Source organism: Phalaenopsis equestris, unplaced genomic scaffold, assembly GCF_001263595.1.
Source record: "Phalaenopsis equestris unplaced genomic scaffold, ASM126359v1 Scaffold000326, whole genome shotgun sequence".
In the NCBI taxonomy this organism is placed as follows: Eukaryota; Viridiplantae; Streptophyta; class Magnoliopsida; order Asparagales; family Orchidaceae; genus Phalaenopsis; species Phalaenopsis equestris.
In genome coordinates this window covers 345,824-364,392 of record NW_018164768.1, presented here as the reverse complement: position 1 = coordinate 364,392, position 18,569 = coordinate 345,824, and the positions used below count along the sequence as shown (strand labels likewise).

Genomic DNA, 18,569 nt, shown 5'->3' with positions numbered 1-18,569 from the left:
CAAGATAGAGAAAAGAAGCCATAATTGAAAGTTTAACAAAAGAAAAAAAAATCGTTCATAGAAAACCCCTAGTTCAAGAGAAACACTCCTTTTATTCTTGACTCAATTAGTTGCCTAAAATAGAATGCGGCTAGAAAGGACGGAACTCTGATCCTTACTATATATGATAAACATATTTAAAGTAATGTTTAATTTTGAAATTTATTTAATAGTTATGTTGCATCATAAGAGGGGTTAAATTGCATCTTTCTGTATTTATGAATTTCCTTAGGGTGTCTTAAGTTTGTTATTATGCTAGGTACACAATTTTGTGATGGGAAGGGCATTTATTATACGTAATCTTATTGAGCCATCAACAATTTCTATAATTTTAATAGCCTTTTGTTTATTTTCATGACTGGAGATAGAAGTTCTGCTATGCTAAGTTCTATATACTTTCTGTTAACCTAATTTCAGAACTATTTATGATTTTTTCATTTCATCTGTTTTTTAATGCTTTTTCTTTTGAAACTTTAAAGCTTTAGATTCCCCACTTTCAGCTGTAGTCATAGTTCTAAATTTTACTGTCAGTTGAATTGGACGTTTGAATTCAAATGTTGACTTTCCAATTTGAACGTCCCCCTGCCCCACCCCTCGCGGTTTTTTTTGGATTCAGTCAACTCTTTTTAGTCTTCTTAATGTATGAATGTGTTCTTACATCCTTTTATCATTGAATCTTTAAGGCCTGTTCTGCTTGAAAGTAGTTTTCTAGTAATTGAATTGTTTTTCTGGAAAAGATTCCTAGCTAATCTTCTTTTTCACATTTGAGCCCTTCTGATTTCTTGTAGTTTTTTATGTGCAATTTTCTTCTGGAGGATGTTTTACAGTTGTTTTCAGTTATAACTTCTCACATAAAATTTGGCAGAGACTTCTCTCTCTTTGAGGTTTCTTTTTATGCTCCCTTATCGCTATCTTCCTTCTCTTTGTTTTTTTGGAGCATTGGGAGTGTAAGTAACAATAATATCGCCAAAAATGGTGAATCAGTTTGGTTTATACATTATCTTAAGTTATTATCTGTTGATTCTAGTCATGGAAACAAGGCAGCTTGTTTTAGAAAAGTGTAGCTGAGATCTTGTTAGGGCTATTGCTTGATTCCCTTTTTTGTAGGGTTGCTTTCCTTTGGTTTCTCTTGCATTCTGTAACTTTGTTCGTTCAATTAGTGAGAAAGGATCTCCCCAGCTTTCCTATCAATGGGTAGGAGTTGGCAAGCTTAATCCCCACTCTTTCGATAATTTTTTCTGCCTGTCACTATTTAGTTTTTATTGTATCTTTGCTTTGCCATTACATCCACCTAATTTAAATAGGCTGAAGCCTCTACATTTTGCATAATATGCAATTGCATCCTGCTAACTTTTAGGCGTTGTATTTTGTTAAGTTACTTTATGATTGCTAACTTTTTCAAGTTATGGCGCTTAAACATTTTTGGAGTATGAAGTGCAACTTAATAATTTTTACTTGGAGCACATCCACTATAACTTTTATTATTATTATTTTTATTTCTATTCTACATGTGCTTAATATGGAAATGCTTACCATGAAAGCTCTTTTTCACTGTTAATTCTTTTAGCATGCTACTAATGCTCATCCTTTTTTGGTTTGCAGAAAACTTCAGATCCCTTTGTACAGGTATCTTGATGAATAAAATTTCATATTCTCCTCTATTTCTTTTGTTGCTTAGATTTTCTGTAAGGCTTTCTCTTCCTTGGAGCAGAATGAGGTTATTATTCTAAAAGGCTTCAAGAACATCTATACTTATTTTAGATGCATGAAATTTCATTCCCTTTTTCAGGTGAGAAGGGCATGGGGGCACATGGAAAGGCTCTTCATTACAAGAGAACACCTTTTCATCGCATAGTTTCTGGTTTTGTGATTCAAGGTGGCGATATGATTTATGGTGATGGTAGAGGCAGTGAATCCATTTATGGTGGCAGTTTCCCTGATGAAAATTTCATCGTAAAGCACTCTCATGCAGGTTTTGGATGAATTAATTTATTTTCTGTTTTCAGCTTAACTAGATTAAACTATCTAGCTTCAATTCATAGTAAATAAAAACAGGTTAATATTACTTGCATTTATACAAATTTTCACTTTTATAAGTGAATAATCATTATTGCGTCAGTCTTCATTACTGGTTATTCGCGCCAATGTTTAGTCCCAAATTTGTCATGTACTAAAGTTAAAAAAGCTTCTTCAAACACTCATAATTTCTATGTTGTCTACACACTGGAGCTGTTAGCATTTTATGACATAAATTTTGAAAATTTTTTTACTATTTATTTTTTAATTAAAATTTATTGTTATTTTATCAATTGAGATATATTTACACTTGCTCAGTGTGCTAAGCTAAGCGCTTGTGCATTTTGTTTCTTTAAAGTGCAAATCACAAACCAAACCCATTTTTTTGTGAACTAATTTAATTTACTTTTTGATAATGCACTTCTCCTATATGGGTTTTTCCCCTCCAGCGACTCTGTACGGTCGCCCAATTAAAACCATTCCCTACCAAAAAGTGTATGACAGTGTGTTTAATTTTAAAATATTAAAAATTCATTTAATTAAATATTAATGATGTGGCTTAAGTTAATTGGAGTTCGTACCTACGGCCTCCATATGGAAAAATCGCTCCCTACATGGATGCTTAGTAAAAACAGAGAGAAGTTTTTGTGTATATTATTCCTAATTATAGGAGATTTATATAAGAACCTCAGCCACCACTTGATGGACTTAATAATTCATAATGACATTTACCATGTTTACATTGAATATTAAACTATCTTTCATAGTTCTAGTGTTACTATCTCGATTTTACAATTTCAACATTCTACCTTAAGTTAAAGCATATATATCACATGCCCCAATCTTGGTTAAAAAAGTAGGTTTTTTTGAAGAACCCATGCGAGAAAAAAGATACATCTTCCAGCTGGTTTGCTGAATTATAAAAATAATCACGCTCTTTAAATGAAACTTCTACTTGATAAAATGACTGTCAATTTCTATACGATTAGTTCTCTAATGAAAAGTTGGGTTCAAGGCTATATGCAATGTTAATTTTTATAATCAATTTCATTTGGCTTGTTTCTCGAAATGTTATTTCTTGCAGGAATTATTTCAGCCGTGTTTGCTCACATGTAGCCATTGCCACCGCTTAATATATAACCTTAGCATTTCACTTGCCAACATTTTTTTTCTGTTCTCCCGAGATGCCAAGTTAACCTCTATCAACAGAAGACCCTTCCCAATCAGCATTAGCATGTATGCTACCCCTTTCTTCTTATAAATAATCTCTGCCCTCATTGATAGATATCTGAGAATACGAATGGCAATATTTCAATTGAGGAATAAAATCTGGACAAGTGAGTCTTCTATATTTAGCTTGATGAGATAAATGCTCCTCCTAATCTAGTAGAAGTTCAACGTTTGGATCAAAATTATAGTCTCAGAGGGTCTACAACTCTTCATTTATGCTTCTCCAATATATTTGACATTTTGATTTTTTGAGAAATAACAAACCAAATTTTGATTAAGTCACTTTTTTTATCAATTAAATAAAGTTTATTCCAATCTTTTGATTGAAGATATTTGAAGAGGCACGGTTTTAAATGGCAAATATCTGCTTCATCACTTCCTATAATAGCTGTCATTCTCACTGACAACTAATTAAATACACTAATAAAGGGATACGTGGTGGTGGAAAATTGAGTGATCTGCCTCCATACTAATAATATCAAACTCTTGAACAATTGCGTTGAATCTTCCAAATTAGTGGAGATTATTTTAAGTAATATTGCTCCATATAAACTTGTTTCTTATAGATGAAGATATTTTTTTGTTCAATTGGTGATGAGGTCAGTGACGCATGACAAAGATGAATAAGAACAAGCTGAGATAAATAACCGTTAATAAGAAATTTAAAAGAAGTGCTGGTAATAAGATGAGTCTGAGGGCTGTCTTATGACCATTAAGACTAAACTCGATAATATACACACAATGACAACATACTGGATTTACTAAGAGGTAAAGAAATCAGTTCTGAAGCCTCTAGAGTATAATGCTACTATTTTTTTTTTGTGTCAATCTTCGAGAAAATAGGCTGAATCCTGAATAGGCGCGATGCCTCTTCGCTTTGCTTTCATTCCATTAAATAATAATATGACAATCTATTTTAGGTACAAAATATTCTATATGATCTATTTTAGCTAACTTAATAATCCATATTTATAATCTAAATATTTAACTAACAAGGAAATAAATCAAAATAAAGAAATTAAAAATAATTTAAATAAGGAAGCTCCTAATTATAGAAAACTCCTAATTTAGCTGTCTGATTTCCGTCCTTCCTGATTGACACCCCCCCCTGAAATTGATGCTGACTAATCAAGAAGCATCAATTTGCCAACAAGAAACTTTGTCAGGACCAACAATCATCAAGCGTGAGTGCCGAAACCGAGAATGTCAAAGCCTCAGAGACAATTTTTGAATCATAATATGATTTGAGCAAAGAAAAGCAATAAATCCTCTATCGTTGTCGTTCAGATATTCTAATCATAGCCACAAGAAGGATTCACGTCCAGTTGCACGATCCAAATGCTACCGATCATAGCCCACAAGAGGGATCTAGTTACACTATCCAAATGCTACCTATCATACCCCATAAGTAGGATCCAGTTACACGTTCCAAATGCTATCGATCATAGCCCACGAGTAGGATCTACGTCTTGTTATACGATCCAAATGCTATTAATTCTTTTGGTGACGACGAGGATGATTTGTTCTTGATCTTCACGCCAAAAGTGCTGAAGTCGAGATCAGGTGTGTAGATGAAAAAAGGAAATGTCTCGTTGGCGTGCAAATGAAGGCGACGAATAAGCGTGAGCCGCTGTAGGTGGAGTTCGAACGAAGGAGAGGCTCCGTCGAGACTAACCGAGTCAAAGAGGAAGACGAAGTAGAATGAAACGACGTAGGCGAAGAAATAATCAGACGTCGAGTAGACGACGAGAGGTTCCAGACGAGCAAACGGACAAAGCAGTCACAGCTGGAACTAGACGTGGGAGACGGAAGTAGGAAGAAGCAGCAAAGGCCAACAAAGTCGAGGATGGCGTTTGTATGAAACCGAAGTATTTAGCTGTCTGATTTCCGTCCTTCCTGATTGACACTCCCCCCTGAAATTGATGCCGACTAATCAAGAAGCATCAATTTGCCAACAAGAAACTTTGCCAGGACCAACAATCATCAAGCGTGAGTGCCGAAATCGAGAATGTCAAAGCTTCAGAGACAATTTTTGAACCATAATATGATTTGAGCAAAGAAAAGCAATAAATCCTCTATCGTTGTCGTTCAGATATTCTAATCATAGCCACAAGAAGGATTCACGTCCAGTTGCACGATCCAAATGCTACCGATCATAGCCCACAAGAGGGATCTAGTTACACTATCCAAATGCTACCTATCATACCCCATAAGTAGGATCCAGTTACACGTTCCAAATGCTATCGATCATTGCCCACGAGTAGGATCTGCGTCTTGTTATACGATCCAAATGCTATTAATTCTTTTGGTGACGACGAGGATGATTTGTTCTTGATCTTCACGCCAAAAGTGCTGAAGCCGAGATCAGGTGTGTAGATGAAAAAAGGAAATGTCTCGTTGGCGTGCAAATGAAGGCGACGAATAAGCGTGAGCCGCTGTAGGTGGAGTTCGAACGAAGGAGAGGCTCCGTCGAGACTAGCCGAGTTGAAGAGGAAGACGGAGTAGAATGAAACAACGTAGGCGAAGAAATAATCAGACGTTGAGTAGACGACGAGAGGTTCCGGACAAGCAAACGGACAAAGCAGTCACAGCTGGAACTAGATGTGGGAGACGGAAGTAGGAAGAAGCAGCAAAAGGCCAACAAAGTCGATGATGGCGTTTGTATGAAACCGAAGTAGACGAAGCAAGGCAAAACAGTCGAAGGTGAACGAAGGAGGAAGCAACCGTCCATTTCTTCGAGACCCTTTCCCCATTTTCTTGCTCGAGGCACTCAATTTATCCTTGGCAGCTCAAGGAGTTGTTGAGGCCAAGATTGTGGAAGATGGCTGCGAGACGAGAGCGATCTGGGACGATCTCGAGCTTGATCTTGTGGATGATGGCGAGAATCTCCCTGCGGAGAGCAGAGATGTCGGGATCAATGGTGTGGGTTAACCCGCAGCATTGGCAACGGAGGAAATCGACAAGATCGCAGACATCATCAGAGAGGCGGAGATTGAGGAGGAGGAGTATGCTGAGAAGAGTAGAGAGGTCGAGGGTGAGCTCGTAGAAGCCGTTGGCGAGGGAATCACAAAGCAGAATAAGCTGCATTCTTCTGCGAGAGGAGCATTCAGTGATTAGGGATTTGAATCGCTGGAGAACGATGAAGATCTCGTGGAAATAGAGGGAGGCCGACCGGGGAAGCTTGATGGCGTCTGTGTAAGGGTCTTGTTGGAGGAGAAGTTCATCAAAGAGGATGGCGAGTAGCCTGGATTTACAGGCGATGGAAGAGTAGTAATGCATCAGGATTGAGCAAGGGGCGTCAAAGAGAGATATTTTGTGGGAGAACCGGAGGAGAGATCAGAGGAGGTTGATGTCGGATAGAGTCTCCGAGGTGAGCGGCGGACTGAAAGAGGAATAGGGTACAAAGGAGGAGGAGGAAGCAACGACAAAGATTTTCGCCATGAGAAGGCTCTGATACCATGTCAATCTTCGAGAAAATAGGTTGAATTTTAAGTAGGCTCGATGCCTTTTCCCTTTGCTTTCATTCCAATAAATTATAATCTTACAATCTATGTTAGGTACAAAATATTATGCATAATCCATTTTAACTAACTTAATAATGCATTTTCATATAATCTAAATATTATTCAGCTAATTATATGCATAATCCATTTTAACTAACTTAATAATGCATATTCATATAATCTAAATATTATTCAGCTAATTATAGAAAACTAATTTAGCTGCCTGATTTCCATCATTCCTGATTGACATTTTGAACCATGGCCTGACACCACTTAGAAAGGGAATCCATAGTTGTCTTTGTAATTTAAACTAGGAATATGGATTGTCTAAAAAATTATAGGATGAAGACAGAAATGTTTGCCAAAAAAAAAAAATGTATATGGGGCGACCATTACAAGTGGAATGAATTGCTTCTCTGAAAGCACAATAGGAGAAGTGTCAGTTGTAAGCATATGGATTTTAAGGGTTTAAGAGTAGGGAGACGGGGGAAGTTATTTGTCATATTATCAGGGAAAGCTGGAGAACAGTGTCGTGAACCTAGCTGAGGGGTAAGCATATTGCTATTAAGTTCTTATGGGTTTGCGAAGCTAAATCTTAGTGATACTTGTGAGTTGATTTTTAGTTAGGACATCCAAAGACTAAAATGAGGTGAACAGCCTTCTATTTGTTGCATTAAGCTTTAGCTAGCTGAGCAATAAGTATGGCTATATTTTGTTAATCTTGAATGGAACCTAATGAGCCTTAAGGACTAAGCTTATGGTGTATTTCCTCCACCTAATTATGTCCCCTAAAATTCTTCACTATAATTTCTCATTTCATTTCCTCCCTTCCTATCCCTTTTTTTTTTTTTTTTTTTTTTTTTTGTCTTTTTTCCTTTCTTAATAGCGCAGCGCTGTTTTAGTACACATTGATCAATCTTGATATTTTGCTGCAAAGTGCAGTGGATCATTTCAAGTATCATCTAGACTGCTTGCCACATTTCTGTAAAAAAACTCTCTGAAGGAAACATTTGAAGTCATAAAATTTATTATTTATATAGCAAAAACGAAGTTTATTGTTATTCTAGTGAAAGGTCCTGTTTTTTCTTGTTGAAGGTTTTTCCGTTAAATGGTTTTCTGATAATATTAAATATACTACTTAGGGTTACAATGTGATTTTTTTTTTTAGATGATGGTTCTCAAAACAAACTAAAAGTGGGAATCAGTGAATTGGTGGTGGGGATGGGGGGGCGGGTAACTGAAATGTAATTACCTGTTGTTTTTTTTCGTTAGCTAATTTTAATTCGTTTACCCTTCTACATCCTCATTTTGCAACTGCCATGTCTTTTTTAATTACCAGATGTTTTTTTCGTTGGCTAATTTTAATTCGTTTACCCTTCTACATCCTCATTTTGCAACTGCCATGTCTTTTTTAATTACCAGATGTTTTTTTCGTTGGCTAATTTTAATTCGTTTACCCTTCTACATCCTCAGTTTGCAACTGCCATGTCTTGCATAATCTATAGAACTAGTATTCTAATTATCACGCAGCTTGTTCTCATTGATTGAAAATTTTATTAATCTTCAAAGTCTCGGATCATCTGCTTGTTAAAATTCAACTCTTAACTCCAGGTGTTGTTTCAATGGTGAATTCCGGGCCTGATACCAATGGATCGCAGTTCTTCATAACATCAGTAAAGGCAAGCTGGTAAATACCATCCGTCCTACTAGAAATTATTAGTTTATTTATTTATTTATTTTTTCCGGACATTGTGAGAGTTAGAACCCAACATGTTGAGATTCTTCACTTCATTTTTAACAAATTTGCTAGACATTTGAGCACCTAGAAATTTTTAGTGGTGAATTACATACTGCAGCTCTAAGTGCAGATTACCTGCATAAACAACTGTGTACTCGTCGCACAATTTCAGCGAGGACACATGAGTATACATATATGTTTACATGTAATGCACACATAGAGCTAGATGCATAATTTACACAATAATAATATTAATTTCATGTCTCTGTAGGTTGGATGGGGAGCATGTGGCATTTGGGAAGGTATTGCAGGGAATGGACACAGTGTACGCTATAGAAGGCGGAGCAGGTACGTATAATGGTAAACCAAGGAAGAAGGTGATTATTGTTGACTCTGGTGAGATACCAAGGGAGCGTTGGGAAGAGGAGAGCTAGCTTAGGTTATATAGAAACCTTCAATATGCTTTTCTATGGTTATTCGGGAAGATCTTTAACCCAAATACCCAATCGAGAGAAGTTACAATTTGTTCAGACCGTGAAGTAGATTGGAGCTTTTGGTGCTTGGAATTATAAGCAGTTTCCTCAACACTTAAGTTTGCATCCTTAGTTTTTTTTAAAGTGACTCAACTTTTAGCTGATTCAGAGCAGTTTGATCAAGTGTGAGTTCCTTTCAGTCCTTTTTCAACTCCCTCTGACATGATGGTAGTTTTTTGTAAAATTAATTTTGAAATGAAATAGAATTTTTAAAAAAGTTGCTGTGCGTATCTTAACTTTTTGGCTTAAAAAAAAGATTTTTTATTTTGGTAAAGTTATCATATTTTATTAGATTGGAAATTCATGTTAAAGATCTTTTTTAGGATGACAACAGATTTCATTTTTTTTTTGCTTCCAGAGAGCTTCTGTTACTCTGTTATTTTATCAAATTCTGTACAAAGACGGGTCCATGCCTGCATGCCTGCTTCTTGTGGTCAATATACCATATAAGTCATTAATTGAGAGTGCAATTTTGCTCGAGCAAGTTTCATGGTAATGATCATCATCTCAAAAGCTTAACAGGCTGAAGTTTCCATTGCTTCTTTCAATAAACGTCTTATATTGGATCCAATACAATTTGTGGATTTATATTGAAGCTCTATTGTAGATTAGAAATTGAGTAGAAGAAAAAGAGAAGAGGGGTTAGGTATATATATATATATAGTTTATTTTAAAATTTTTAAATGTCTTAGATTTATGGAAGGCTTGGCTGGCTTCTTAAAGAGAGAAATGACGTGTCAAATCAAAATTATAGTTGTTTTTTGTTGAAAAATCTCGAAAATATTAATTATTATATTTCATATTTGTTATAACTCTATATTTAGAGAGTTATAAATTATACGAGGGATCTTGAAAATCTCTATTTATTTCTCTCCTTAAATTAGAGAGATTAGCTATCTCTTATATTTTATTATTATTTCTTTCCTTTTTTACTATATCCTGTTTTTATTGTTTCCCTTACCAGTAAGTGTTGTAATGAGTATTTATACTCCTCTTTTCATCAATAAAATTAAGTCTTCTCATACCTTTTCATGGTATCAAAGTCATACCAATCTTCTTAGATACTAAAATTAAGTCTTCTCATATCTTTTCATGGTATCAGAGTCATACCAATCTTCTTTGATACGACACGGAATCGATGACACTTCCTCCCTCATCACTGGCCATAAACTCAACGGCCAGAACTATCTCCAGTGATCCCAATCCATTATGATGTTTATCTGCGACAGAGAGAATGACGACTATATCACCAGTGATGTCGTCGCTCCGACCAAGGATGACCCAAAATTTCGGACATGGAATGCAAAAAACCATATGGTCATGTCGCGGTTAATTAATTCAATGACCAACTACATCGACGAAAATTTTCTTCTTTACGACATGACCAAGAGTATTTGAGATGTTGACCCAAAATTCCGGACATGGAATGCAGAAAACCATATGGTCATGTCGCGGTTAATCAACTCAATGACCAACTACATCGGCGAAAATTTTCTTCTTTACGACACGACCAAGAGTATTTGGGATGTTGCTTGAGAGACATACTCTCACTCAGATAACACATCCAAGCTCTTCGAGATCGAGTCAATCCTCCACGATCTTCGCCAAGGTGATCAATCTATGACTCATTATTTTAATGCCCTCTCACGTTACTGGCAACAGGTTGACATGTATGAAGTCCATGTCTGGTCATGCACTCCGGACTCCAACTTATACCGTCAGATTATCGAGCAAAAAATGCTCGGTCCCAAAAAAGACGGCAGAAAGTCATGCTTGGGTCTATCTCCACCTCACCCAATCTTTCCATTGATGTCTCCGCCCTTGCAGTTCGGGTTTCTCCACCTCGACACAGCGACAACCTATCACGCAAAGTTTAGTCATGCTTGGGCCTATCTCCACCTCACCCAATCTTTCCGTTGATGTCTCCGCCCTTGCAGTTCGAGTTCCTCCTCCTCGACATAGCGACAACTTATCACGCAAAGTTCGTTCTTGGTGCGACCATTGCCGCAAACCAGAACATAATAAAGACACGTGTTGGGTGTTTCATGGAAAGTCAGCTGATTGGAAGCCTCAGTCTGATCGCGCTCCCCGTGCCAACAGCGTCCTTCGATGACCTTCCTGCACCAGCGCCCAACCCATTTAGCAAAGAGCAACTAGATTGGTTGCACAAACTGATCGGCAAACCACATGATCTGGCTATTCCCGACCTTATCACCGGCCTGTTCGCGCATCAAGGTACGTTCTACCATGTTTTCACAGTCAATCAAGGATCCCTCGGTCAGTGGATCATCGATTCCGACACTTCTCTTCACATGACTGGCGATGCCTCCCTTCTCCATGACTATATGTCGTGCGAAAACAACTCCACCATCCGCGTTGCCGATGACTCTGTCTCCAAAGTCACCGGCTTTTGTTCCGTGCGCATCACTGAAAACATTCTTCTATGATTTGTGCTACATGTTCCTACTTTAAATTGCAATTTAATATCCATCGGAAAGTTGACTATTGATTTGAGGTGTATTGGTAAATTTTTCCTTATCATGTGTGAATTTCAGGATGCGGACTCGAGGACGACGATTGACAATGTTGAGATGTGCTCGGGTTTCTATGTCATCAACAGTACTTCACCACCACGACCAAAACTATTTCTAAATTTATTTATCAACAAAAATGTTCGTTCTTTTCAATATAAATTTTGTCAACTTGCCAAAACACTCGCACGTCATTTTCACGTGTTGGTTACACCTCTTCTCGACCTTTTGCACTCATTCACAATGATATATGGGGCCCATCCCGTGTTACAACCCTTACCGGGACTCGGTGGTTTGTCTCCTTTATTGATGAACACACTCGACTAACGTGACTATTTCTTATGAAAAATAAATCTGCAGTCGGTCACATATTTGAACAATTTTACTCAATGATCTATGATAATGCAAAGGAGTACTTCGCTTCCGTCCTCGGCTCTTATTTCTCCTCTAAAGGCATCCTCTATCTCAGTTCTTGCGTCGACACTCCTCAACAAAATGGAATCGCCGAATGCAAGAACCGCCACCTTCTCGAGGTGGACTGCTACCTCATGTTTTCCTCTAACATGCCGAAGGTTTTTTGGGGTGACGCTGTATCCACTACAGCCTACCTCATCAATAGGATGTCTTCTCGGGTCCTCAAATTTCAAAGACCAGTCCAACTTCTCAAATCATTTCCTCACACCAAGGCAATTACCCAAAATCTACATACCAAAGTATCTGGTTGCTCCTCCTTTGTTCACATTCATTCACACAATCACAACAAACTTGACCCCAAATATACTAAATGTATTTTCCTCGGCTACTCGCCTCTTCAAAAAGGGTATAAGTGCAACTCTCCTCTCACAAGAAAAATCTACAACACTATGGATGTCGTCTTCTTTGAAAATCAGCCTTACTACCCCAATTCTAATATTCAGGGGGAGACTTTAAGGGAATATCAGTCTTGGGGGGCAACGAGTTCATAATACCACATATCAAATCCTTGTCCCTTGAATCGAATTCATTATCTTCTGACTCGGATTCAGCAAGTTCATCCAACTCACCTAACCCCAATTCTAATATTCAGGGGGAGACTTTAAGGGAATATCAGTCTTGGGGGGCAACGAGTTCATAACACCACATATCAAATCCTTGTCCCTTGAATCAAATTCATTATCTCCTGACTCGGATTCAGCAAGTTCATCCAACTCACTTAGAAATATACCTAACAACCAGTCTCCGTCTAGTCCTCAGATGTCCAACAAACACATAGATGAAAGGTGTTAGGTCTATCCGTCCTCCACTCAGGTACGAACACATGATGCATTCGAACTCCAACTTTGTGTCCTATGAAAGACTATCTTCAGCTTACCGAGTCTATGTTACTGCATTTGACAATACACAAGTCCCAAACACGATTGATGAAGCTCTCAAACACCCGAGGTAGAAAGCGGCCATCAATGAGGAGGTAAGAGCCCTACAAAAGAATGGTAATGGACTGTTTCAGACCTGCCAAAGAGAAAGAAAGCAATAAGCTGCAAATGGATCTTCAAAATCAAATACAAGACATATGGTACAATTGAGAGATTAAAAACACGTCTCGTAGCAAAAGACTTTTCACAGTGCTACGATATTGATTACCAAGAAACCTTTGCCCTCATGGCCAAACTTAACACCATAAGAATCCTTCTCTCACTTTCGGCAAATGAAGACTGACAACTACATCAACTCGACGTGAAAAATGCTTTCCTAAATGACGATTTGGAAGAAGAAGTTTACATGAAAGCATCTCCCGAACTAGAAGCATCCTTTCCAAGCAACAAAGTATGTAAACTCCAAAAATCATTATGCGGCCTCAAACAATCTCCCCGAGCATGGTTCGATAGATTTGCAAAATCAGTGACAAAACACGGGTATACTCAGTGTCAAGCAGATCACACTCTCTTCGTGAAAACCTCTCCCGAAAAGAAGATTGCAATTCTGATCGTATACGTCGACGATATCATCCTCACTGGAAATCACAAAGAAGAACTCACAAATCTGACAAAGCTTCTCACTCGGGAATTCGAAATCAAAAACCTCGAAAACCTAAAGTTCTTTCTCGGCATGGAACTAGCTCGATCAAAACGAGGAATATTTGTGTCACAACGGAAATATACATTGGACATGTTGAAGGAAACAAGTATGTCTGGTTGCAAACCCGTCGATATTCCAATGGATCCCTACAAGAAGATCGACACTGAGAAAAATAGCACACCTGTGGATAGGGGGAGATATCAGCGACTCATGGGGCTACTCATCTATCTCTCACACACACGATCCGCCATTGATTTTTCTGTTAGTGTTGTTAGCCAATTCATGAACAACCCTACGGAAAAACACATGAATGCAGTCTACAAAATCTTGAGATACCTAAAGATGACTCCAGGCAAAACGCTATTGTTTCAAAGGAATAAGGATCAAAGTATAGAAGTGTATTCAGATGCAGACTGGGCAGGGGATGTCTCGGACCGACGATCGACTTCCGACTATTGCACTTATGTCTAGGGAAATCTAGTCACTTGGAGAAGCAAAAAACAATATGTGGTATCAAGAAGTAGTGCTGAAGCTGAATTCAGAGCTCTTGCACTCGATATTTGCGAAAGAATGTGGATTCGAAGAATACTCAGCGAACTCAAAATGCTAACTGAAAAAACTGTTAAATTATAATGCGACAACCAGACAACCATCAACATTGCAAAAATTCCAGTACACCATGATAGAACGAAACAACAAAACACATCGAGATCGATCGACACTTTATCTCAGAAAACATTGAGATATGAGTCGTCGAACTTGCATACATTCCTTCCCGACATCAAACAAAAGATATCTTCACTAAGTCTCTCCCAAGAATCAACTTTGAAGAATTATGTAACAAGTTAGACATGTACAATCAGTACAACCCAATTTGAGGGGGAGTGTTGAAAGATCTCGAAAATACTAATTATTATATTTACTAATTTCGAAAATACTAATGATTACAGTCCAAATTTGTTATAACCCTTTATTATATGAGGGATCTTGGGAATCTCTATTTATTTTTCTCCTTAAATTAGAAGATTAGTTGCCTCTTATATTTGTTATAATTCATTTCCGTTTTCTATTTTTTCTTTTCTACTGTATTCTGTTTTTATTGTTTTCCTTACCAGTAAGTTATGTAATGGGTATTTATACCCCTCTTTTCATCAATAAAATCAAGTCATCTCATATCTTTTCAGTTCTTGAGATAGATAAAGTCTAGAAAAAGATGAATAAGGTTTTGGCCCAAAAGTACTTATAGCAAGAACCTCAAATGAATCTTGGCTAGAACCTCTAATCAGCGAGTATTATGAACTAGCTGCTAAGATATTTACTTACATATACAAGTTGGCGACTTCATCAATCCCTTAGTCGTGTCAATATCTGAGCACTAAGCGTCCAGTGTAATCCACGTTTTAGGTCTTGGTAAGTTTTAACTCGAGATGACTAGAGGCTTTAGGGGGCTTCAAATTTGGCAACTCTTTATTGTCTTCATTATCCTCACCTCTCAACACAAAACTAAATGACAGGAAGTCTCATTTATAACAAATCAAGCAACTCCACCATTAAACAACTCCATGTTGCACATTATCAACCATACTAAATCCAATATTCTTAACCCAACACTTCCTTCCAATCTGACCTCTCAAACTCTCAACACGATCAAACCTCCCCATTGAGGCATAAACATTCGAAAGCAGAACAAAATGGCTCGCATCCTCCGAACCTTTCTCAAACACCCTTCCTGCCGCAACTTCTGCAAGCCTAGAATCACCATTAATCCGGCACCCGCTGAGCATAGCCTTCCAAACACTCGAAGACGGCATCATATCCGCCACTTTCTTGGCATCCTCCAACCGACCGGCACGAGCCAGCATGTCCGCAACACACCCACAGTGCTCTCCTCTTGGTCTGATTCTCTTCTCCGTCAACATCTTTTCAAAAACCATCAAGCCTTCATCCACCATCCCAGAGTGACTACAAGCGTTCAAAACATTTACAAATGTGACGCTGTCTGGCTCTTCACCGCATCTCTCCATCTCCTGAAACAGAGCAACTGCTTTTTCTCCTTCTCCATTAATACCATATGAAGATATCATAGCATTCCATGACACAACATCCCTATAAATCATCTCCTTAAATACTCTAAAACCAATATCAGCATAACCACACCTCCCATATGAAATCATCAAACTATTTTGCACATCAACATATGATATTAAACCTGATTTCAAGCTATGAACATGGAGTTCCTTACAGAGCTCAAAACTAGCCAGCTCACTACAAGATGATAAGGAACCTACCAGAGTTACTGAGTCAAGATAAAAAGTTTCTTCTCTCCTCATTCTAATCAACAAATGAAGCCCTTCTCTTTGCTGCTTATTGCATAAATACCCAAACATCATTGCAGTCCAAGATACTAAGCTCTTACAAACTATATCATCAAATATTATATTAGCTGAGCACATGTCTCCACATCTGGAATACAATGTTATCAGAGAATTCATTACAGGAAGCTCTGAAACAAAGCCATAGGACATCATGCGACCATGAACAGACATACCCTTTACTAAATCTCCCAAAAGGGTGCAAGCGGTGATAACATTGACCATTGAAACCATATCAGCATTGATTCCACTGCTTCTCATTTGAGAAAATAAATTGAGAGCTTCAGCACAGCAGGACATGAAAGCTCTAACATAAAACTCATCATGTTTGTCCAAGTTATAACATCTTTAGTAGCCATCTTCATGAAGAAATCTTTGGTAATATCGAAACGCCGAAAACTCGAGTACATATCTAGAACTGAATTCATCAAGGAGACATCAGAATCAAACCCAGCCTTAAGAACATAACCATGAATGCTTTCAGATAGTCTCAATGAGCCATGACCAATGCAGCTTTGAGTAACACTCATCATGGTGATGCAATTAGGGTTTATACGGGCTTTTTGAAGCAGTTTGAATAACCAGAAACATCGTTCGAATTCAGAGTTGAAGACAAAGCCAGCAATCATGGCATTCCATGAAGCAAGTTTTGGTCTTTCTAGTTCGATAAATGATTTGTAGGCATCATTAGCTGCTCCAGACTTAGAGTATGAATTCAGCAAAGAAGTTGACACAAATGTATTGGATTCCAAACCACTTTTGATGATTCTTCCATGAATACAGTCAGTGAACCTCAAGTTCTTGAGGCCTGCAGAGCCGAGTAAGGCTGCAACAAAGGTGTGAGTATTGGGAGAGATACTGAAATCCATTATTTGAGAAAACAGGGTAAGGGATTCGGAGAAGAAGCCGTTGCTCGCATAGCCATAAATCATGGCGGAACAAGAGAAAATATCCTTGTCAGGCATTTCGTCGAACAGTTTTCTGGCGTGGAAAATATCACCATTTCTGGAGATAGACTGGATGACTCTGGCGGCGAAGGATGGCTCTGGCGGCGATGCGCCAGTGTGAAGATGTCGGCGGGCTTCATGAAAAGAGCCGAGTAGCAATCTATGGCCCATAAGTTTTTATGCGAGCTTCTGCCAACACAGAGTCGATTGGCGGGAAGAAGAGCAGAACTGCCGTGCGGTCATCCGCACTGAATGGCCCATTGTGAGGTCATCTTCCTTCTATACTTCCCTCGCCCTCCCTATTTTTATTCGAAGAGGATTACGGTGATGAGGTATGCTTGCATCCATGATTTCCGTTAAATTGGACTTAGCAAGTCCCATAATTCCAGCTTTATCAAATCCGGATGCTTTTAAATTCATAATCGAGTTCAGTACAATTATGATTAAAATCAGGTAAATCTGGTTGCATGTTTGGTGACGACGGAGGAGACAAGGTAATGTGTCTTTTGTTCTCATTAATTTCGTTAAATTCACCTCATTCGGATTTACTAGATCTGGATTACAATTGAAATAGATAGAAAAATGGGATTTTGAATGTTGGATCTTGCCTCCTTTATTCGTGTTTTTGTCTGGATTTATGTTAAACCAAATAAATTCAGATGTAAATCATGTTAATGAGGTGCTATCAACCACCTCCTAAAGATGAGAATATGCATAAAATCATCATGATGTGATTTATAGCAATCTAAAATATTATGTTATAAAAACGGTTATCGTTAACAACTATCATTATGATTATCATAATATTGATGTGCATAAGCATAAATATATTGAATTTAGATTATACAAATAAATAATGTTATAATATTATCAAGATACTTTTACAAGAGAGAGACATCTAAATTGTGGCCAAAATATAAGAAGTGAGACGATACCGATTAGAAGATATCTTAAAATCACTAGTTTGTAAAGGAGATGCCCATTTAGTCAATGAAAAAATTCAACTTTAAAGAAACAGAGAATTGAGTGGCTAATATACAAGACTAAAACATTATAATTATGAACAAAACATAAAAAAAAAAATTAAACCCAAAATATTAAAAGAGCATCAAAACTCTAAAGTGTGCTCAAGAAAGCCAAATCAATAAGGGTAAGAATTCATAAATGGCAATAGAATTTATTTATTTCCGCTAATGAACGAGGCGTCTTAAGAAAAATTTAATTATACGATGAATAATTTGGGCTTGATGCAATAAAAAGCTTTAATTCTTTTTTCACCCACTTCAAACCCAATTCCAATATTTCTATTGTCTTCTACAACCATGCTTAGACTTAATGTGTGATGTTGCGGTTAACCTTGAGCCTAATTTCATGGTTGGGAATGAGTTTGAAATACAACTTGTATGGAGAGATCTTTGCTTCGGAGTTTAGGGAACCTCCATCCACACTATTGTTACTCCACAAGCTCCATAAATAGATATACTTGTTCTTTCCTAATTGGTTCCATCACATGATGACCTATTCATTATCTAAATACTAGATCATTATAAGAAGATGGTTAGAAGGCTAAGGCATGATATTGCTTCAAAAGAGTTTTTTTTTTTT

The 18,569-nt window shown here is 37.5% G+C and overlaps 3 protein-coding genes across 3 annotated transcripts in view; 1 reads left to right on the top strand and 2 right to left on the bottom strand.

The window, feature by feature from the left end:
- Positions 1-9,282, top strand: part of LOC110025740 (peptidyl-prolyl cis-trans isomerase CYP21-1) — a 16,383-nt gene extending 7,101 nt beyond the window's left edge. Inside the window, exons 4-7 of the mRNA XM_020726371.1 lie at positions 1,642-1,665; positions 1,829-2,011; positions 8,400-8,475; positions 8,798-9,282. Of these exons, the coding sequence (XP_020582030.1) occupies positions 1,642-1,665; positions 1,829-2,011; positions 8,400-8,475; positions 8,798-8,960 (446 nt within the window). The 3' untranslated portion in view covers positions 8,961-9,282. The remainder of the gene's footprint in view (positions 1-1,641; positions 1,666-1,828; positions 2,012-8,399; positions 8,476-8,797) is intronic.
- A 5,913-nt stretch (positions 9,283-15,195) lies between these two features.
- LOC110025703 (pentatricopeptide repeat-containing protein At3g46790, chloroplastic-like) lies at positions 15,196-16,278 on the bottom strand. The gene has a single exon (XM_020726321.1). It carries the CDS (start codon positions 16,276-16,278, stop codon positions 15,196-15,198), a length of 1,083 nt encoding a protein of 360 aa, XP_020581980.1.
- Positions 16,275-17,135, bottom strand: LOC110025702 (pentatricopeptide repeat-containing protein At2g33680-like). Its single transcript, XM_020726320.1, has one exon. The coding sequence runs from the start codon at positions 17,133-17,135 to the stop codon at positions 16,275-16,277; it is 861 nt and encodes a 286-aa protein (XP_020581979.1).
- Between the last annotated feature and the right edge of the window lie 1,434 nt (positions 17,136-18,569).

Excerpts from the sequence above, each read along its gene's own strand:
- LOC110025702 (XM_020726320.1), bottom strand. The coding sequence starts at position 17,135 with ATGGGCCATAGATTGCTACTCGGCTCTTTTCATGAAGCCCGCCGACAT.
- LOC110025703 (XM_020726321.1), bottom strand. The coding sequence starts at position 16,278 with ATGAGAAGCAGTGGAATCAATGCTGATATGGTTTCAATGGTCAATGTT.